At 32.3% G+C, this 24292-nt stretch overlaps 1 protein-coding gene across 4 annotated transcripts in view; it reads right to left on the bottom strand.

The window, feature by feature from the left end:
- LOC127071324 (A disintegrin and metalloproteinase with thrombospondin motifs 18) overlaps positions 1-24292 on the bottom strand; it is a 67216-nt gene that overhangs the window by 27262 nt on the left and 15662 nt on the right. For 2 of the 4 annotated variants that reach the window (XM_051010455.1, XM_051010459.1), the window contains 2 exons: positions 19366-19507; positions 17940-18139 (listed from right to left, as the gene is read on the bottom strand). In XM_051010455.1, the coding sequence (XP_050866412.1) occupies positions 17940-18138 (199 nt within the window). In that variant the 5' untranslated portion in view covers position 18139; positions 19366-19507. Of the gene's footprint in view, positions 1-17939; positions 18140-19365; positions 19508-24292 lie in introns of those variants that run through there. The other 2 variants (XM_051010458.1, XM_051010456.1) reach the window with 1 other exon arrangement.

Below are 24292 nucleotides of genomic sequence, written 5' to 3' on the forward strand. Positions count from 1 at the left end.
ATAAAGTTGAAGACGTAAATGACACACAATGGGGAAACGTAGATATTTACTTAGCGGTTTGCACGCTCCTCGAATCTAAACACGAGTATTATTATCATTTCGAACTGGTTAGAAGAGTGTTTCGAGTTTTTTTTTTCTGTTCTTTTTTTTTTCTTTTCTTTTTTTGTTCTGTTTTTGTTGTTTCTTTTTCTTTCTTCATTGAGCTTTCCTAGCTGAACGGAATCTCTTTTGTTGCTATCTTTGATTCTTTATCTGTTCCGTCATGCAACTCCTTGAAGTTTTACGTGGTAATAGAAAATGTTCCGAATTCGTTGAGTCCGAACGATTAACGATATGTAATATCTTAAGTTTTAAATAGATTATTTATTAATATCCAAAATGTCACTAAATTAGTCTATATTTTTAATACAATTACATTAAAAATAATACAAATTTAATTAGTATTAATTAGAATAGAAATGTATCATTTTTGAAGATTTCACGAGGGACATTATTTAAATTAAAGTTTGTTATTTCTAAAGAATTCCAAATGGTTTTCATTTAAATTAAAATTTTCTATTTCTAAAAGAATTTCAAAAGGTCTTTATTCAAATTAAAATTTACTATTCCTAAAAAGCTTTTGAAAGACTTTCTATATAAATTAAAATTTACCATTATAATTTTTAAAGAATTTAAAAAGAGGTTAATATCTTAATTAAAAAATTCACTATTTTCAAATAGTTTATAAAAGTTTTCATTTAATTTAAAATCTATTATTCATTAATATCTATCTATATATACACTTCTCGGAAAGGACAAGAAGAAGAAAAAGAGAAAGAGAAAGAGAAAGAGAAAGAGAAAAGGAAAGAGAGAGAGAAGAGAGATATAAGCTCATTCGTTGTAAGTGTTACAAAGGTGATTAGTATTACTGAAAAAGCGAAGGGTAGGAATTTGCGTTCAATTAATGCGAGGCGTTAAGCGCCAGTATGAGCTTCGACTTCTCGAACGAGATTTTCACGCGATATATGTACACGTCGAGACTTATACCAACACACACATATATATATACACACACACACATAAATATACACACATATATATATATATGGGCGTACATACGAACGTACGTAAGTACGATCTTGCGTGATGGATGGAACGGTGAGGATTTATGTGAATGTTTTCCGGGGCATTCGTTCGCACGCGTGCGCGCGCGCGCGCGTTCTCGCATGCTTGTCGTACGAGAATTCTAAACTCATTTGTCAATGGTCGCACATGCGGCGGACGTACAAGAGACAACCGATGCCGTGACTTTCGAACACACGAATATTTTTCCTCTTTTTCCTTTTTTTTTCTTTTTTCTTTTATTTCTTCCTTTTTTTTTTTTTAATCATTCTTTTCCTCCTCTGAAGAATTTAAAAACACTGTCCTTCGCTGTCGCCTTTCCTTTTCTCTTCTTTCTTTTTTTAAGCACTCTAAACACGCTCCTTCGTCTCACTGCTATTTTTTTCTTTTTTATTTATTTATTTATTTTTTGTTTGTATTTTTAATCCATGTCTTTTTTATTTTTTTCCTCGTTTTTCTTTCCTTCTTTTCTTTCTTATTTCCTCTCTTTCTGCGATCGATTTATATCGAGTAAATCGTGTATACGCGTGTAATTACGCGTTCTCTATTAGTAATCTAATGCGATCTAATTCGATTTTAATGATTTGGATTAATGTCTGATGCCAATGGGATGAGGTAAAATGTGAGAGGTAAAAAATAGATGGGGAGGGAAAGAGGGAGGAGGTATGAATATTACCGTACGTACGAATATTATTGTACTTTCAACGATCGAGAATCGAATGTCGCGTGAAGAAGAAGAAATGGCGATTGACGAATGACAAATTATTTTATTTAAGCGGTGATCAGATTTGCTTGTTGATATTTCCAATAATTTTTTATATGAAATAAAATATTTATATATATATGTATATATACGTAAATAAAATATACACAGTCACACGTACAGATGTGCGTACGTTTTCATTGACAATTACAATTATAAGTATCTACAAATTTTATTATATACATGTAAATAAAATATACACATATATATACGTATAAATATATCTATGTTTTCATTGATAATTACCCAATATCGATTTTCAAGATACATACCTACATAATTTCTTCTCCGTTAAATCGATTATAAATATCGACAAATATTAATAAATAAAAAACATAATAAATCCCTTATAAATTATAGATTTTGTAGAATCGAAAATAGAACGTTGTTAAAATATATCGTCGAGACGGATAGATTAACCGAATCGAACGGGTATAACTTTCTCAGTGCAAGAATCAATTCCCCTTCTCAGTTACTTTACGTACATAGCACGGATAGTTGAGATTCTTCTTAAAGTGCACAAGTCCACGACGTTTCCTCGATCGATCGTGTTCCCATCGACTATTGTCGACGGTGATCTAACATTTAAATGGATAATTGCGTTTAAGTATCTATCCGTTCACAAAGTAGACAGATAAAGACAGAGATAGATACAGAGACGCATATACACATGAACAGAGAGAAAGAGAGAGAGAGAGATCAGAAGAAGAAAAAGGAGAAACAAAGATGAAGAAGTCGTAGAATGCGTTCAGCTGCTGTAATATGTCTTCATGTAAGAATCGTCTGACAGTCGACGTCCTTGCGGATTCATCTGCATCACCGCAATGGACTTGGGTGATCAAGAAGACAACGCTTTCATGTACATCGTCGTTGTCGTCGTCTATGGTTGTCTGGATTAATATTTACGTCAAACGAGATAATTACACCGTACTGACTATACTTCTTTTTTCTTTCTTGTTTTTTTTTCTTTTTTCTTTTTGTCTCTTTTTTCTTCCTTCTCCAGGAAAAAAAAAAATGAATTAACCCCTTGCAACGTCGACGCTTTAATTATTTACATTATTCAGCTCGAGAATTCTAAATGAGACGTTTTGAATGAACGCTTCGAATGAGATTCGATGAATGACATTACGTTCATTTAAATGTATATCTCAAAAGTCACATATTTTTGAAGATATTGTTAAGATTCAGTCGAAAATTTTTTTTCTAATTATTAGATCATTGTTTTATAATTATCTGTGTTATTTCGCAATTATCAGATACGGATATGTACTTATGTTATTTATTCGATTCTAAAACGAACGTTTTATAGAAGAAGATTAATGAAAAACGATTTCTCTTTTGTACGAGAGTATTGAAAAATTCGATAAAATAGAACAAAAATGTATTGAGGGGTGTACGCGTCTGTGTGTGCGCGTAATATCGTTGAAATGTTTCACTGATAAATACTTTGAAGGAATTCCCTTTGTTATACTTGGACACGCCTGCCCTGGAATGCTTTGTTCGAGTCGATCTTTTCTCTCATCCATTGTTTTCACACAGGGTTCGTCACCGTTGATCGTTCCCCATCCGTTTATTGTAACACCATACAGTCCATTAATTTCTCCATTTTTCGAATTTCAATCGATACTTCATATTGTCCTGTCCTCAAGTTAATCTCCATAAAATAATATTTATTCCCTACGACTGAATCCTCGTTTTATCACAAAAGCTGTTTTTTTTTCTTTCTCTCACTTTCTCTCTAATCGACATACATACGAGAGTAATCTATTTATTTAAACGAAGGACATCCGAAACATTTTTCTTTGCTAACGAAAAAAACAAGTTTTTTATGAAAAAGAAAAGATTCACAAAATTTTCATCTATTTTTTCTATAATATACATACATATGTATATATTACAAAAGAAAAAATATATATACTCATTAATATTATATAATATTTATAAAAAAGAAATATATTAAAAATATAAAATTTATATTACTACATGTTACACCGTGTAAATTCTTTATCCTTATTTCCTAGATCCGTTAGAGACCATAGATAACTATTAACCGCAGGTACCATTAGATGCAGTAAGTAACATACGTACACATATACGTACATATGTATATACACAAGAATACAAACATTATATATCACATAATAACCACGCTTACGTGGTTTATGTCGGTGAATGAATGAATGGAGAGAACGATGCGGAATCTTGTAATGTCGGTTGGTACCGACTCTCGAAACGTTTGCGTTTGATAGCTGATTCTATACGAACGATCATAGAGATCATTCTATTTATGATCTCGACTTAACGATTAAAATTCAAAGTCTTGGAACTTTCCAAAGTTTATCAAACGTCTCATTGTTTGTCCTGGTTGCTACAGAACGATTGATTCCTTCTTATTCAAGAACAACCGAACAAATTGGCAAAGTCATATTAATTTTACGATGCTATTCAGTATCTTGTAAGTAATAAATACTATAACTTTATTATATTATGTAATAATACTATATCAGATGTAAAATATAAGGTTGACGATGACTAAGGTTGATTAACAAAAATGTGTAAAAAAAATTTTTCACATTTACTTTTCATACGAGTAAACTACTAGTAAATATTTTTTATGGATACAATTTTACAATCAAACGAATAAGGTTTTAAGAAAATTATTAAATATTCATAGGGAATAGTATTATATAAACAAGCTTATAGCGTGTTTAGGTGCATGGTGTATAAAATAAAATATTTTACAGATTTAATTTTCATACGATTAAGTACATAGTTCTAATGGTTCAAATTTTACGATGAAAAGGATTTTAATAAAATTATCAAATTTTTATAAGAAATACTATTGCATAAGTTTATAGCTTATGTTCCGGTGTATGATGTTAACGTTAACGTTGGATTAAGAAAGTGTGTCAAATATTTTGCAGACTTACTTTTCGTATAATAAAGTGACATTTCTTATCTCTAAAGTTTTACAAATAACAGCGTGTTCAAGTGTAAGACGGAGAAAAAAATGCGTCAAATATTTCGCGCGTTTACTTTTCGTATGATTAATTGACATTTCTTATCGGCAAAGTTTTACAATTAAATGCGTTTGTTCAGATTAAATCTATTCGTAATTTAAACGTAAATTACAAATATATGTAAAATATTTGAAACATTTACTTTCCCTATGATTAACTGAAATTCCTTACCGCTAAGGTTCTAACGATCGAAAGAATTATCGATAAAAACGTTACGTTCGATTGATCCATCCTTTAGATCTATAATAGATCTATAAAGTTAAGTAATTAAAAAAAAAAAAAGAAAAGAAAAAGAAAATTTAATTCGTTTTATTGTTTAGAAATTAATTAGCATTAGTGATTATTATCGCTAATAAAAGTATGCGATCGTATCCTAAGATTTATCGATTGATTCAATAAAACTTTTGCACCTTCTTTCTATATCCCCTCTATCTCATTGCCAATCCCACCAATCTTCTTTCCCCACCTTTTGATTAACAATATTTTCTTATTTCTACGTATTTATTTCTTACGTAGAAACATTCTTTACGATTGGATGTTTTCCTGAAAGTCGGGAAGCGAACATCAAGAGCGTCCTTGATGGCAAGGAGATCAGGATCGATCTACGCGCTTTCTACGCATGGGAGAATACAAGAGAGATAAATATATATATATATATATATATATATATATATATATATATATATATATATAGAGAGAGAGAGAAATAAGTTTTTGTTGTAGTACTTACATACCAAGTAAATATGTGCACATACTTGCATAGTACGCAAGACTAAGAGAGTAAAAGGAAAAAAGAACGGACCTAGCCACGTAAGTAAGTACGTAAGTACATATGTAAGTACTTACATATGTATGTATATACCTACGTACCTATGTACGTACGTATATATCTATGTATATATTGCTAGCTAGCTCGGTGAACGGCGTAATCATCATTATAGCATTATCATTAAAGACAGAAAAATGGCGGTACGACCAATCAGCGAAAGTCTCGTACATTGGATAGGGTAAGATGCAGGTGGGGGACTATGATAGAAACATGGACCTCCCATACGTCGTTATGCGTGTCCTTATCGTCAGGGCCGTGTCAATATAATTTGTTACCCTGTTGTTTGTTTCTTGTCACGTTGTTTCTTGGAAGAAAAAAAACAAGAAAAGAAAAAAAAAAGAAAAAGAAATTTATTTCCATTCTTTCTTCTCTCTCTCTCTCTTATGAAAATTGGTCGAGTCCGACCTGGCTCATTAAAAAAAAATCTTATCGTGAATCCTGACGAATAAAATGAGCCTCGTAAAGAGGCTCCAGTCAAGTCGATTCAAATATCGTCGATTGCAAATTGACAGGAGAAATTTTGTATAATGTTCTTTTTTTCCTTTTCTTTCTTTTCTCTCTCTCTTTTTTTCTTCTTTCTTACGATATCACGATGACGCAAAATTGGAACGTTTATTTTCGATCGTAAATCTCTTGTTATTTTTCATCTCTGTTTCTTTTTCTCATCCGGTCTCCGTTGTTGTTCGTTTAATCAATCAAATAATTAATAATGCACTGTAACCCTTTTTCGATCCGATTACATATATATATATATATATATATATATATATATATATATAAATATATATATACACATATATATGTATGTCTTTATTGTTATTATTAATTAAAACGTATCCCTCTCTCCCATGTTCTCTACGTATATAACACATAAACAGGCGTTGACGCGTTTATCGAAAAGCTTTCTTGGTACCTCAAAATCCAATCCATCAATAAGTCGATCGTTACCATCGATTTTATCCATCGAATTAATATCCTATATCTAAAAATAGAAATGAACTAACGCGATAGATTTATCGGGATAGATTTCATAATTTTACAAGACCAGTTGGCTCTTAACGTTAAACGTAATTCATATTTATTCAAGTTACGTCACGTTATAAATATTCCCATTTTATCAACGTTAACTTATCAGCGATGCTCGTTCACGAATAAAAAAGGCGAGCGAAAAGATGATAAGAGGAACTTCGTCTCCGAGAATCGTATTTTTTTTTTTTTTTTTTAACGAGTCGACCAATCCTCTCTCTCTTTCTCTCTCTCTAGTCGTGTAAACTCGTTTGCGGGATTTCGCTTCTGGATTCCGATCGTCGAGACAAGACCAGACCAGACATCGAAGTTTCCCTCTTCTCCCTCTTAACAACCCTCCTCTCACGTCTCTGCACCCTCCTATCTTCTTCAATCCTCCCCCAACTCCCCACCTCCCATCACCCATCCAGTTAACGCGAAAGTTCTCGCTAAAGTCCAAATTATTAGACATCAGAACGATTCTTTATCTTTGATGGGTGGTATTACGGTAGAAACCAGTCTTGGTAGATGACTCATTTTGGCTTATCTTTCGCGAGAGATCATCACTGATCCAGAAGGAACATGTACATTAGCATATTTCTAAGTTATCGAATTCATTAAATCAATGGAATATTGGCGGAAACGAATGCGGGTTTATGTATTCTACGGTAGTTATAATAAAGAGTATGACAGATTTCATAAGATAAATATCGCGTTGGATCGATTCCGAGCTTTTGAATCTTATAGGACAATTTTGAGAATCGTAAATATTGCATCTTACGGTATGAGCGAGTGTGTGAGTATGTGAGTATGTGTGTTGTGTCTGGATTGATAATTTGGAATATTAGGTATATATATTTTGCAGATTATTATATCGATTAGATATACTTGCCGTAATACTGTGCGTTATATTTTGTTTTAATATTTTGAGAAAGAGAGAGAAAGAAAAAAAACAGATTTAGATATGTAATATTAATGAAGATGTTATATTCGAGCTTCTTGATTCTACAAGACAATTTAATGCATCGTAAATATTTTGTAGTATGTGTTTGTATTGATAGAAAATTTTTAATATCAAGATAATTTCAAACATCGTAAATATTATATCTTTCAGCACGTGTGTGTATTACAGAATATTCTGTGTTACATTCTATATTAATTTTTTGAGAGTTAAATACAGATTTAGATATGTAATATCAATGATGTTATATTTGACTTTCTAAATCTTATAGGACGACTTCAAGGATCGTTAATACAATATTAAATCATAGTACATGTGCGTGTATGTGTACGCGTAGCTAATTCGTAAGATTAGATATACTCGTAATAAGTAATACTGAACTGTATATTCCATTTTAATATTTTGAGGAAAGTAAGAACGTACACGTGTAATATCAATGACGTTATATTCGAGTTTTTAGATCTTATATCACGACTTTAAGCATCGTAAATATTATATCTCGGAGTGTACGTGTATCTAGGTAATTCTTAACATTAAATATACTTAATACCTTATAATTACGTATTTTATACTCTTTACGAAATAGCGAAATATTTACATTAAAATGTAGATATTTAATATTTAATAAAGATTTTATATTTTCTAATTTACTCGAAATATAATATCAGTATTGATAGATATTAATATTTTATAAAAATGACGAATAATGGATAACATGAATGTAACGACTTATCGAAATGAAATTAACGCTGATTGACAGATTCAACCGTGCACTTTCGAATGTGTTAAAAAGATCATTTTACAATACTCGATACTGTTGTTCGTAAAGATATCGATTTTTCGTAGAAAGCAACGAGCGAGTAGCCTGTTCTCGAATATCCTTGTTCTTTGTAAGTCGATTCGATTCGCGCAAATCTCGACACAATCCCAGCACTATGTTAACAAAATGGTGCCCGAGCAATCGGAGCTCTCGCTTCTTCGTTAATACCAAGACATGAGACAGATGGTCTCGTTTTTACGGGAAATTAGAGGGACGACTTTAATTAAATAAACCGACTGGCAAGGTTTCCAAACGGGTGCGTTTAATGCGATGCCTCTCGCATTTTCTACCGACAGATTGTACAAGATTTAACGATCAGTTACGGAATTCTTTCGAATGGTTCTATAACGTTTATATCATCATTTAACGACGTTGATAAAATTATTTCAGATAAAAATATCGTAAAGATTCGTTTTATACCGTTCTAATGACAAAGGAATCTAATTCATTTCACATAATAGGAACGACGAATATAATAAATCTTCAAAGAAAAAAAAAAGAACGTTTTTATAATTTCATCAATGTTTGCATTAAATCATTAAGATTAAATATAGAATATAAAGCAGTTTGACGATATGATCGATTAATCTTATTTGACTACATATCTTATATTCTTTTAAATCATTCATAATAGTTTACTTTTACTTATTTATTTATTTCTTACAAATTAATTTATAGCTCGAAAAGTTCCAACGTTCTGTATATTCTTTCGTACGTATATATTTCTTTCGTATATTCTTTACCTTTGTACAACAGGAAAAAGATAAGTGTTTTTCTTTTTTTCTTTCGTATTTTGATTGGCGTACTACTTAAAGGAATCGTGACGATGCTTCTCGTCCTTTTGCAAAACTCGTAGGAAGGGACTCTGGGTCAAACTCAAAAGACTGGGTCGATTAATCACGGCGCTACGACTTAATTATCATGTCCGCCTTCTCGACTTGTTCAACCCTGGCAACTGGCAAGCCCACTCTTAGCCAAGCAAAGACTTGAACTCCGTCATATCTACAACGACGACAACGACGACGACGACGACGACAACGACGACAACGACATCGATGACAACGACGACACGGTAGGAATTTCTTTATCTCGACATTGCCGTCCGATTCATTTATCTCGATCACGATTATTTTCATTTGATATATTTTCCAACGAAAGGAAGATTAGAAACGTATTGTTTCATTTATAATATATATTTTATTTATGACCTCACAAATATATATTTATTAAACATTTCTATAATTTATCACGGAGAAAGAAAATTCATATCAGATAATTTCATTAATATTAAGATTTAATAAAAAAAAAATTGATCCTTTGTTTGTTCTTTCTTTTTGTATATTGACATATAACATTCCTCAATGTATTCGATATTTCATTGATTATACAAATATAACATACATTTTTTGTTTGTGATTGATTGATCTCTTTTTTCTTTTTAATTAAGTTACGACAAGTTACTCTTTATTTATATTTTATATATATATATATATATATATATATATATATACATACATTGTATTAAATATATAATATATATTTAATTGAATTTACACTTTATTTATTATATTTATCTATACGATTTATCGATTAAATTGAATTTATAAATTATTAGAGAAAGAAGAAGAGAGAGAAAGAGAAAAGGAAGAAAGAGCAGATGGATGAAAAATATGGTGTAGATATCTCTGGTACTATTATAGTATCGTTTAGCGAGTGCGGACGAGTAGATACTGTAAGAAGCGAGATCGAAGAAATAAAATCGATCGATTCATCGGCACCTGCGGGGGCAGAAAGGACGAAGAAGAAACTGTGCAAAGAGAGACGAAAGAAGCCTTGCGTGGGTTAGTTCGATCGTTCGATCTGTAATAACGTATTGAGCCCACGCTAGGATCCACACGAGAAGTGATCCTTTCCGAGATATATCGCGCTAAATCCTATTTCTCTTTCTCTTTCTATCTTAGGGTTGCGACAAGTAAAACATTTCTATTTCCGTCCGGACGATCACAACTATCGTCGCGAACATGGAGAGTTCTTTTTATATATGTGTATACATGCGTGAGTGTGTGTATAGAAAATAAATTAAAAATAATATAGGTAGAGATAGAGAGAGAAGATATCTCGTTTGATATCTTTCTGTAAAACTGTTTTCAGAAAACGAGATAAATATTTCATTTAATTATCATTTACATATCCGTTAGATATAAACGTATAATCCTGGTAATTGGGGAAGGGTTTTAATTAAATAAAAAGGAAAGAAAAAGGAAAGAACAAGAAAAAAAATATGTAAATTGAAACATTATTTAAAACGCGTTTGATATTCTAAAGGAAAATCCTATGATTAATATATTATTATATGTATATATGTATATATAAGTAAATGAATGTATATATAAATATAAAAAACTTTAGGAATTATATATATATATATATATATATATGTGCGTATGTAGTAATCAAAAATTGTACAAGTAGAATTTTTGTGTAATCATTTACACAGATGAAAAACATGGTACTCAGTGTGTGTCTTCTGCCACCTACTATTCCTCACTTTGGATAAAGACGTCGTAACTCGTTGACTCGAGGGAAATCGTGAAATCCTTTATTACGCTGTCGAGGGGAACACGCTGTGGCAGGTAGTTTACAGTTCGATAAGTGACGGCTGGAGTCGTCGTCGGCGAAGAAAGAAGGACAACCCGGAGAAAAGGAGGTGGATAATAGAGATAGAGATAGAAATAGAGATAGATAGATGGGTAGACAGATAGATAGATAGAGAAAGAGAGAGAGAGAAAGATAGAAACGTACACAGAAAGAGAAAGAGAAAGAGAGACAGACTGAGAGAAAGATAGAGAGAAGGAGAGAGTAAGAGAGAAATAGAGAAAGAGAGAAAACGTTCTGAAGGACGAGGAAAGAAGTCAAGTAGGAAATTTCTCACGTGCCGATACTCTTCACGTTTCTAGTTCTTCTCCCGTAGGGAACTTAGAGACTTTAGGATTTACAACTTCCTTTAGAACTCGTGTAAACGCATTACTTTGACTTGGGAAAGAGAAAGAGAGGAATAGAGAGAGAGAGAGAGAGAAAGAGAGAAAGAGAATGAGAGAGAAAGAGAGAAAATACAATAAAAAGTGATAAGAGAGAAAGAGAGAGTGTTGTGTGTTATCGTTTTATGGCACATACCAAAAGTCATAAATTAACTATTGAAGATGAATCGATCCGATAAAATTTATCGATCGTATTCTCTGTATTTAAACGTTTCTCGTCTAATATTATTCTTCTATCCTTTTTTTCTCTGTTTTTTTTTTTTTTTTGTTTATCGAGTCGAGAACGACGTTTAATTATCTTTCCCGAGAGTTTACGGTTAAAGGTACGGAAGGTAAAGATCGATCATGATGCATCGTTGGGAGATAAATGATCTTCCGTTTATCAAATATAACAGGTGTATCGATTAAAATAGCGAATACAACAGTCGCGAATGAAATAATTCTTTTTCTTCGAAATGACGTTCATAATTTATATACGTATATATATATGTGTGTGTGCGTGTGTATTTACTTGCATCCAATTGATATTATCGATCAGATTATATTATATAAAATGTTGTATTATATGAAATAATGAATTACGCGTGCGTTTGAAATTATCGGAGAATCAATTCGCAAATTATCGAATAGTTTAAATTAATTTAATTATAATAGATTTTAATAATAATAGTAAAACGAATAGATTATCGTTTATAAATAGGATAAAATTTTAATGTGCTTTGACTGCAACTATCAAATATATATATTAATATTAATCTGAAATTTCAATATCTCTTTGTACGCTTTCACAAAGTTCTTCCCTTACAATCACACTCGAGCTTAATTTTAATTATGACATTATGTTCGAGGAGAGTGAAAAAAATATATACATATATATAATACTTTAAAATAATAATTTATATATATATATATATATACATACACATACAGGTACTAAATAAACCAGTTTTTGAAGCTTCCGAAGGAACTATGTAAACTATTATCCACATTGAAAGTGGATATTTCCTTCCATAAGCGAGAGAAGTATCACGTAGTTATCTTAGGACGTGAAATGTTACGTAGATAAAAGCTCATGTAACACGATGGATTACAGTCCGGTATGTTTTCCACACACACACACGCATATATACACTGAACCGACCGGACACTCGTTTATATATCTCGTGATTTATGAGCAGGTGAAAAGATAAATGCTTTCTTCGATACACTACGTACGTAACGTCGATAATGTTAATTCGTCGAGTGTCCTGTCATTTTCACAAAATTATCGACGAGTTTCTAATCCACCGATTTGACGGATGGGACTCGAGTCAATTTATATTTATATACGTATATATATATATTTATTTATTTATTTATTATGCAGTATTAAACCGTGACATCGTTGAGCGATAATAAAAGATAGATAGATACGACGTGGGAAAACAAAATGGACGTGATGGATTTTTCCCATGCGACTTGCATTACTACGGTTTTGTCGTCGATGATGACGCCGGGATCGTTCGATTATTATTTCCTCGTGGGAATGCGAGCTAACTACTTCACTGTCACGAGATTGACCCCCTTTGATTATATCTCATTTCACGGTACGCTTATATACCGGAGTGGAGTATTTAAAAAAAAAGAAGAGGAAGGAAAAAAATAGAGAAAAAAACGTATATTATCTTCAAACGATCACGGATATATATGAATGTATGTATGTATGTATGTATGTATGTATATATATGTATGTATACAATTTGACCGAAAAATTTGAAACTTCATTCTTTGACAAAAATATTTCTCGCACGTTACCGACTATACGATCGTCGTTTAACTTTATTTTCTATCGAAATAACTACGTACGTACGTATGTACTAACGAATAAATATACATATAAAAAACTGCGAGTCACGCGAGTTGAAATGAAATATCGAGGGACGTATCGTCTCATCGCCTACGCTCTTTACTCTTTACACCATGAAAGAAGGAGAAAAAGGATGAAAGGTGAGACAGGCAGATGGACATGAAGGTTTTGGTGTGTTTCGAAGAGAAAGAGAGAAAGAAAAAAAAGAAAGAAAGAAGGAAAGAAAAGAGGAAGAAAAAAGAAACAAAAAAAAAAAGAAAAAGAAAACAAAACAAAAGAAACAAACCAAAAGAAAAAGAAAAATACAAAAAAGGACGAAGAACCTACGCGTCTCGATTTTCGTGCTGGCTGCTTCGAGCGATCTATAGGATCGAGGGAGGAGAAAGACGAAGTGATGAGGCGAACAAGGAGGAGTAGGAGGAGGAGGAGGAAGAGGAGGTGGAAGAGGAAAAGGAGAAGGGGGATAGCAAGATCCAACCGTGTAGGATTCATTGATAGCGTTTGCCCACGCTCTTCTACACGCTGGTACGTACAAGTCGCACTTACGTTACTGCTCTCTTCGTGGTTTTTCTTTTTTCTTGCTTCTTTTTTTCTTCTTCTTTTTCTTTTTATTTCGTTCTTCTCTTTTTCTTCTTCTTCTTCTTCTTCTTTTATTTTCCGAATGAACACGAAGCACCCACGCCACGCCACGCCACGCCACGTTAAGCCAAGCCAAGCCACGCCAAACCTGACCTGGCCTGGCCTGGTCTGGCCTGGCCACACCACTATGTCCTTCCTCTCTTTGCCAATGCACTAGCACGAGGTTGGATTTTCAATGAGCGCTTCCATGAATGGGTCCTACGTCGTCTTCTACGTCGTCATCATCGTTTTCTTATTTCTTTGATACGAGCACATGCTACGTTGTATTTTTGATGATCTCACAACTTGCTTGCTTGCTTGCTTGCTTGCTTGCTTGTTTGTTTGCTTGGTTACTTCCTTGGCGCCGTAGCTTTCTTTTAAATCACATTGCTAAGTGTGAAATGAATTTTATTTTTTACCTTGTCTTTCTTTCTGTTTTTCTCTTCTTTCTTTTTGTATTCTTTTATTTTGTTACTTTTCGAGGAACGATCGTTCAACGTTGTTAACATTCGACTTCTAAATATGTATTATATATTTTTTTAATATCACGATGTTTGTAGATTTTAATTGGAGCAATTAATTCTTCCGAATGGATTATTCCATATTTATATATGTATTGAGAACATTATACATACAAGTGATTATCTTTTATCAATTATTATATCATTTATTTTCGAACTAATATATTTCCAAGTTTACTCCGACTGTTATCCAAAACTTCTACGATAAAATTTTTAATTGTTCACTCACGATAAGTAACCGATTTAAATCTTACAAAAAATCGCACAAACGAAACATTTCAAGTTATCGATTGATCATCGATTTAACGAATAATAAACTGTCCTTGAAAAATCCATCCTCTTTACATAGAACAATATGAAATATAAATAGTAACTTTTACAACGAATCGATATCTTCATTTCCGTGTACGTTCATCCGTCCTTCCATTCGTCCGTCCATCCGTTCGTTCGTTCGTTCATTCATTCCTTTATGAAATAAATTTCGAATCGTTGAAATTATTCAGTTAACTTTCTGGGCGTGTGCGCGAACGCTCGTATAAGCTAATTTGAAAATTGCACGAGAGAGTTATATTGCCATATAAAAGAGGGCAGCTGAGGGATGAGGAATGAGGAATGAGGGATGAGGGATGAGGAGATGAGGAGTGAAGGGATAGGAGAAGAAGGAGAAGGGTTGGAGGAGGTTGCTACGAAGGCAATCGTCCTTGTTTCTCGTAGTTCTAGTTGGTGGTGATCTTCTCTCTCTCCCTCTCTTTCCCTCTCTCTCTCTCTTTCTCTAATACCTTGCCGCTCGCTCGCCAAGTTAATAACTCCGTAATAACGAAACGTCACAGAGAGTGGACAGATTACTCGCTTCTCTACGTCTGCCCCGTGGCGTGGCGTGGCGTGGCGTGGCACGGCGTGGCGTGGCGTGGTATGGAGTGGCGTGGTATGGCATGGCATGGCATGGCATGGTATGGCATGGCATGGCTTGCTTTTCTGTGTAAATGATGCTAAGTAAACAACTCTTTGGCTATACCGTAATTTTCCGTGATCATAATAATTGCACGTTAACGAGAGACTAATTTCGCATACGAAATATTATACCGTATTAGTGCTTTACTCTTTCCCTCAATTCCCCCATCTACCTTCCCTCTTCATCCCCCCCAACTCCACCCTCATCACCCTACATCGCATATAAGCATCGTTCTTCGTACATACTATAGATACGTAGATACAGAGATATATGCATACCTATATAGATACGTAGATAACTATATAAATATGATAAATACATTTACAACTATAGATGTATAAATTGTGCACGTGCATTCTATAACAGTTATTCAGAGTGCAACAATGGAAATAAATATTTACCATCGTTTGTCTGACTCTACGGACAGAACAGAGAGGATTATCCTCGACTATAATCTACATTCATGAGAGCGTTCAAGTTCGTATCTAAACGTGTGCTTTGCGTAGGTGCAAATCTCGTCTTTTTTTTCTTATTTTTTCTATTTCTATTTCTTTTTTGTTTCTTGTACTTGTTTCTTGTTTCTTATTTTTCTCCTCTCCCCCCGTTGCTTTTTTCTTTCTTTCTTTTTATTTTTACGTTACATTACACGAACGTTAATCCCGTTGGAAATCGTTGACCGAGTTAATTCTTTCGAACATTGATCCACGAGCGAAGTTTCTCATCGTGAGGAAAATATTTGTTTAGAAAATGATTACGTGAAAATGAAGACGATCGATAACGATGATTTTGTTAGTGTTATTATAATATCTTTAATGTTAACCTAACGTAATATATAATAACGTTCCGTCAATTTTTTTTTTTTTGTAAATGTAACATAGATCGAAACGAGAAATTAGAATTTAGAAACTTTTTCATCGGAGATTTGACATTTGAGATTTATTTTCGATACGATGATCGAATAAATGTTCGAGTGAATTTTTTTTTTTATATGTACTCCCTCCCTCTCTCTCTCTCTCTCTCCCTCTTTCTGTTATTTAACGCATTAAACGAATTTGCTTTACCGAAGAAAAATTAAATCAAGCCAACATATTCGCATAATATTATATAATGGAATATATATATATATCTTTATTTATCGATCGATCGATCGATCGATGGATCGAAAGATCGTTCGATTCGATTCTGTCCTTCAAATTTACGCTATCGGCAATTTCTCACCGGTAAAAGATGGGAACTTAAAGATGAGAGGACTTGAAAGTTATGCCGATTGGCTGCCGGCGAAACAGCATCGATGGTGGTCCAGACGATATCTGAATCTCGATATATTGAGATAAGATCAGCAAAATATCGTGTAGAAATATCAAACGCTTCATAAACTCGATGCCCGAGGCTGTTCATTCTCTCGTTCACGATACTTTTTTTTTTTCATGTATATATATATATCAATCTCTCTCTTTCTCTCTTTCTCTTGCTCTTTCCGTTCAATACATTTTTTTTTAAAAAATCATTTATTAACCCAATTAAAAATTTAATTTAAAGACTCACGAGATCATTATCATCATCATCATCATCATCATCATCATCATCATCATTATTATAGAGTACATGTGAATTATTAAAGGCTGAAGATTAGCATTTAACTCCACCCCGAAGATTTCTATCGATCTTCGCTAATCGATAAATCTTTTCTTTCTTTATCTTTTTTTTCTTTGTTTTCTGAACTTGTTTTTAAAAGGTTAGATGGTATAATAATTAGAAATAATTCAAGGTGACTCATCTATCTTCGTTTTTTCTTTTCTACGTTAGATATATGATTATGTATGACATTGTAATTGATTTGATTTCATACTTGAGAAAGTATATATTTAAATAATAAATACATATATATATATATATTTATTCATCTGTACGAATAAAAATTAGGAGAAAAAAGAAATAAAAAATATGACAAGTAATTTCTTTTCAAATTTTCTTTTTCTTTGATTTTGATTTTTTTTTCAATACGAAATACGAAATGCTGTTCGTGAAACGATAATAAAAAAATAATTTCGTCTTTTTAGAAAGAGTTTGAATTAAAAATTTCGTCTACTTCTTTTTCTTTTTTCTTTTTTAACTTCTCGAGTAACAAAGAAATCTTTTCGAATTTTGCTTTTAAGTTTGACGAACGTGTCATTCGACGCTTTTGACGGAGCACGTTCACGTATAAAAGTTTATTTCGAATTCGATTATGTAACTTTTTAAATGGTAGAGGGGTGAAGAGGGAGGGAATTTCTGTCTCAGTTTTATCGTGGAATGCGATCGATGATTAAAGAAAGCTTTAGAAAATAGCTACGTATTTGGTTACTTGTAAATCGTAATTCTAAAAAAATATTTAATACATTTATATGTATATATAAACTGTTTAATATATTGTTTATTTATATATATATAAATATATTTATATACATAAAAATTGTTTCGCTCACCTCTTAAACCAGACGATGGTTGTCTTCGTAGAGTCTCTGACGTTGTATTAACGACCACGATGAAGATTTGCAATAGAAATAGACGTTTCATTGTCGATGATCCTTTAAACGATTTAACGAAAAAATCTGTTTCTCCGAGACCACCATCAGATTCTCGTAACATTTTTTCCCTTTTCACAGAGTGATTCGGTATGTGCATTCTGTAAAACGAGAAGATTAAGACGTAGTTAATAAATTGAAATAAAAAAGAAGTAGGTTTTAATTTCAATCAATAAAATTTTTAATGAGCACGTTTCATCGAATTTTAATCCGATAAAGTACACTATATCGAATTAAATAAAAATGTATATATACATATATAAAGGAAAAAGAAAATAAGACGATAACGAAATTAAGTATAAAAAAAGAAAAAAAAAGAACTAACAATTATAACATTAACTCTTCGATGTACTCGTCATTCGAAATTTTTATATTTTGTTTTTTCCTTTGTTAGATTAACTTTTAACGGAGATTGGCTGACGAATAATTATTCACGTGACAGAGAATGTGATATTCAGTGAACATTTATTTGCTCTCTTGGATATGTAAAATATTTATAAACGCGATTTTAAAGTCGTCCCTCGATAGACTCGTCGATAGGGGATGCAGAATAATCTGCACACGTGCGTGAAATCGATGGTTAATGAGAAAAGATACGGCAGTATGCTCATTCGGGGACAGAACATTGTGCATTTTTTATTTGATCGATTTTTCAATTACGAGAAGTTCGATTTACATTATACATATCTTTTTCGTATATAAGAATCGATACATATAATATTATATATACATATGCATACGTACTTAAGTTATGTATATGTAAATATATATATTTTTTTTCCTCATAGACATACACGAATACTGTGCATAATAATTTTAATAAACAACATATTGATCGAATAGATATCTTTCTATGGAATCAAACGTATAATATTACACGTAGGTGTATATACAGGTGGAATATTTTTCATAGACGTGTAAAAAATATTCTACGTATGAAATTATTCAATATCGACGAATCAATCAAAATCGATGAAAAACCGAACAATATATGATAAATGGATATGTTAATATCGATAAAAAATTAAGGAAGAAAATATTACGAAAAAAATTAAAGTAGGATATAATACGAAGAGTTAAACTCGGACGATGCGACCTCCAATCGATAAATAATATTTCGAAAAATGTATTTACGTACGTATAAGTACATTTCAAATACATACATATATACATACATACATGCATACATATATATATATATAGATTTGTACATGCAATTATAAAAATTACAAAAATGTATTTACTTACATACAAGTACATTTTACACATACACACAAATATATATACATACATACACAGATTCGTACATGGATATACGTATACGTACATAAATATATTCGACCGATGAATCGCGGGAGGTCCACGAAATTATCGCGTGGGCGGATCGTGAGTGATCTGGAGAAACGGCACGAAGTGAGAGGCACCGGAAATGCGTTTCGAGTTAAACGTTAGAGAAGCGTGGGTACGTTCTGAAAAAAAAAGAAAGAAAAAATCCATGAAGAGAAAGAGTGGGGGATGATGAAGGATGGATGGATTGGATGGATGGATGGATGGGAAGGAAGGAAGGGGTGACGGATACGGGGGCGGGGGTAGGAGGGGGGTTTGGCGGAGATCGGAGGAGTAACACGAGAAAGCAGTTAGAGCTTCGAAACGAGATTTACTCCTACGAGAATATTCAATATTATTGGATAATTAGATAATTAGAGAGTTGTTAATATTTATGAGCGAACGATCAATCAGCATTAGATAATATAATAATTGAATGTACATACGTATATACGTATCTTATATACGTACGCACGTATAGAGATAGTTGACGAAATGTTTATTTTCATAAGTACATACTAAATGAATCTAACGAATTTGAAAAATAGAAAGAACGAAATTACATGCAAGATTATAACGATGTTATATCTGAACGACGAATATACATATGTTTATTCGTGAATGAACATTGGAAAAAAAGAAAAAAAAAAAAAAGAGAAAAAAGAAAAGAAAAGATACAAACAAAACAAATATAAAATAAAAAGAAATAAACAACGAGCGATCTCCTTTCATTTTTCTTTTCTTTTCTTTTGATTTTGATTTTCACTTTCACTTTTACTTTCTTCGATTTTCATATCATTTCCCCTGTTTGCAATTGAAATATATCATCACTATACATATATGTTAATTTATATTCTAATCTAAGTTAAAGATCGTTCGTTGAACGGCAAAAGTGGTGGCAAGGAGAGTAAGGAGGCAGAGTTAGAAGTGACACAATGGACCAATAGATGCAACGTGTTCCCCATGTTTAATGGCCCGTGGACGAGGGACACGTGTTATTATACATCGCGGACCAATGGGGGAAAGAGTTTTTCCTTACGTGCTCGGTTAACCATAAAAATTTTCTCAAAGGCGTGTCATAATAAAAGCGTGTCTTATTATTAAAATTCGATCTCTCTTCTCTCTCTCTCTCTCTCTCTCTCTCTCTCTCTCTCTCTCTCTCTGTTCTCCTGTTCGATATATTTATATTTTCTCTTTCATTCTTTCTTTCTTTTCTTTTCTTTTCTTTTCTTTATTTCCTTTTCCTTTTCTTTCTTTTTAATCACGGAGTTATGGTTACGGTTCAAACGATTCAATATCTAGAAAATACATCGATTCTACCATAGTTACGCGTAATTCACTCTTGTCTATGAGACATATCGGCTATATCTTTTCGTATTTTATTTTTTTCCTTAATCGTATTCTAATAATGATTGCGTTGTCATTGAGCGATTACAAAGAAAAAAGAGAGAAATAAAAGATAAAAAGAGAAAAAGAAAGGAAAGAAGTTTTATTTGTTTCTTTTTTTTCCTTCTTTTTGAAACTTTGAAAATCTATAGTACTTGTCTAGAAGAGTTAGATACACGTACGTATCTTTCTCATTCTTTCTATACGCCCGTTTCTCTCTTTCCCTCCGTTTCTGAAAGTATCGATTTCTTCGATCGCAAACGATCGATTCTCCAATCCTCGACGTAATTAATTTAACAGATAGAGAGGGGCAGGAAACACGCTTTGATGAACGCTGTAACGCGTAGGCATAACCACACGAGGATAAATTAAATACTTTGAGGAAAGAGAGAGAGAGAGAAACAGAGACCACAGACAGAACAGAGGAAAAGAGACAGAGATAGTCAGACAAATAGACAGACAGACAGACAGATAGAGACAGATTAGAGAAAAAGAAAGATACACGCAGAGAGACAGACAGAGAGATAGAAAGAGAAAGAAAGAAAGAGAGAAAGAGAGAGAGAGAGAGAGAGAGAGAGAGAGAGAGAGAGAGAGAGAGAGAGATGAAATAAAGAAAAAGAGAAAGCGGATGTTGTAGGTATTCTGAATTTGGTCGAACGAGATTTACACCTACGAGATCCCATCGAGATGTTTTATACGAGTTTAATAGTAGGAGCTATTAATATGACGCATTACCACTCGATTCTCATTCGATAACGACTACGTAGGAGGGCGGCCTTCCTTTGATCTATCTTCATTTGGGCACTCATGACCCTCAACCTTCGTAAGTAAGTACCAATGTGCTACGTCATCGATTAATTCTTTTTCCTCTTTTATTAAAATTTTTTTTCTTCTTCATTTTTTCTTCTTCATTTTTTCTTCTTCATTTTTCTTTCCTTCTTTCTTTCTTTCTCTTTTTCTTCTTCTATTCTCTACTCCTCGTTCTGTTCTCATATTCGCTCTCATGAACGATAATTTTTCGATTCTAACGTAAAAAATAAGTAATCATAGGAATGGTTAACTATTATTATATAAGAAATAATCCGTATTTCGCGTTTACGTTAATCTAGGTGTTTCGTAATAAACCTACGATATTTGTTAAGAGCGAAGGATTTTAAGACGAAGAGCATTAAGGATTTCTTTTCAGTTGGAAATGTTATTTTGGAAATTGGCGAAGATTCTTTTAATACTGTTGTTTACGACGGGAATTATTTTAATTTTTGGGAATATTGTTGGTGTTGCATATTTTTTTTCCATTTTTTTATCAACTAGAATCTCGCGTGTTCTAGTCTGCCTTGTTTCTTTTCTTTTCTTTTCTTTTATTTGTAAAATAAGACGATGATTAAAGATCGAGTCGAACGTGCGACAGTCTATATAAAAATAAAAAAGAAAAAATGGTGACAGCGAGATATGAAAAAAAAAAAAAAATGAAAATAAAAGAAAAAGAGAAGTAGTTGAGACGAAAAAGATAAATTTTTTAATTCGAGATTATTGCTCGGAATTTATCGAAGATTTACAATGTTGTAGTTTCGATGAAATTCATGGGAAGACGATTCTTTTTTTTTTTTTTTTTTTTATTAGGAAAATATTATCGAAGCAAATATTTTTGTATCTTTTTATCGAACAAAATCTCACAGGTTTGTCCGGTTTTTTACTTTTTTCTTTTTTTTGTAAAATAAGATGATGATTAAAGATCGAACGCGCGATGGTCGATATAAAAATAAAAAAAAGGAGATGGTGGCAAGATAAGAGATTAAGAAAAAAAAAGAAACTAAAAAAAAAGAGTTACTCGACGAGTCACGTAGCTCTTTAAATTGATTTTTAATTCGAACGAGATTAAAACGAAAGATACATACGTTTTTTAATTTGAAATATTGTTCGGAATTTGTCGAAGATTTATAATATTGTAGTTTCAATGAAGTACACGGGATGATGATTTTATTATTTGGGAATATTATTGGAACAAATATCTTGTTTTTTATCAACTAGAATCTCGCATGTTTCTCTGCATTTTTCTTTTCTTTTTTTTTCTTTTTGTAAAGCAAGACAACGATTAAAGATCGAACGCGCGATGGTCGATGTAAAACTAAAAAAAAAAAGAAACAAAAAATAAATAGGTAGAAAGAAAAAAAAAAAGATGTATTCGATGACTCACGTCGGTCTTTAACTTGATCTTTAACTCGGACGAGATTAAGACGATAGATACGTTCTTTAGTACGAAATATTGTTCGCAAATATTTTTTCCTACCTTTTTCTTTTTTCTTTTTTTAATCTATCAAATAAAATCTCGCACAATCTTGTTTGCTTTTCTTCGTTCTTTTTCTTTTTTTTTTGTTCTTCTTAAAAAACAAGACTTCGATTACAGATCGGATCGAACGAGCTCGAACGAGCTCGAACGATGATCGATATAAAAATAAAAAGCTTACGGTGACTGCGAGGTAGGAGGAGAAAAACGACGAAAAACAAAAATAAAGAAGGAATAAAAGGAAAACGAAAAAAGGAAATAAAGAAAAGAAAAAAAGAAAATGTGATTCGAGACGACTCACGTCGCTCTTGGCAATGTAAATGAAATCGTTCAGGTTCATCCACGAGTAGAGTAAGGGCTGTCATTATATTTGTACCGAGCATGCGTTTGCGAATCAAAGATGACTTGCAAGAATAGTTACTTATACGTTTGTGCATGCTGAATTATTATTTCCTCTTGCGTGATCTGATGCAAGCGCGCGGGCGAGCGCGCGCTCGCACGGAAGAACCGTGTATTTACAACGACGATTGAATAGAGACACAACTTCTTTCTTATTTATCGCGTTTCACTTAAAACACACACGCACGCTTATACAAACAAAACAAACAAACAAATAAACGCCTTGAAAATATATAGAATTAAAACTTTCAGAGAGAGAGAGAGAAAGAGAAATAGATATACACACATACATGCATATATGTTTGTATATCTTTTCATCGATGATTATAAAAATAAAATTATTATAACAGCTGTTATAATAAGCAAAATATGTATACTCATAAATCAAATATATATATATATATATATCATATGTAGATACATCTATGTCCTTTATTTATTTCTTGATAAATATAAAAAAAACTAACAATAATCTACTATTACAATAATCAATTGAAAATAATCGTATAAAATAAGTCTCCGTGAATCTGATACAAAGATTTTATTGATATAAAACAGTTTGTTTCGTTCAAAATAAATAAGAAACAAAAAAGGAAGTATATTTTTCTTCAAAATTATTCATATATATATATATATATATGATTATGAGAGTTCAGTAAAGTAGTTATCATATATCAAACATTTTCTTTTTCGTGAGAAAGTCTGTCTACCTATACCATCATCTATATATCTTGGAAAGGATATCGTTCGATCGAGTCAACTTCGTAAAGGACATCGTCTACAAAGACTCGAGAATATCCGGGCACGATATTCGCTTTGAGAAGGAAAACTGGCGCAATAAAGTGTCGATCGTGGACAC

The sequence above is a fragment of the Vespula vulgaris genome, chromosome 21 (genome assembly GCF_905475345.1).
Source record: "Vespula vulgaris chromosome 21, iyVesVulg1.1, whole genome shotgun sequence".
Taxonomy (NCBI): Eukaryota; Metazoa; Arthropoda; class Insecta; order Hymenoptera; family Vespidae; genus Vespula; species Vespula vulgaris.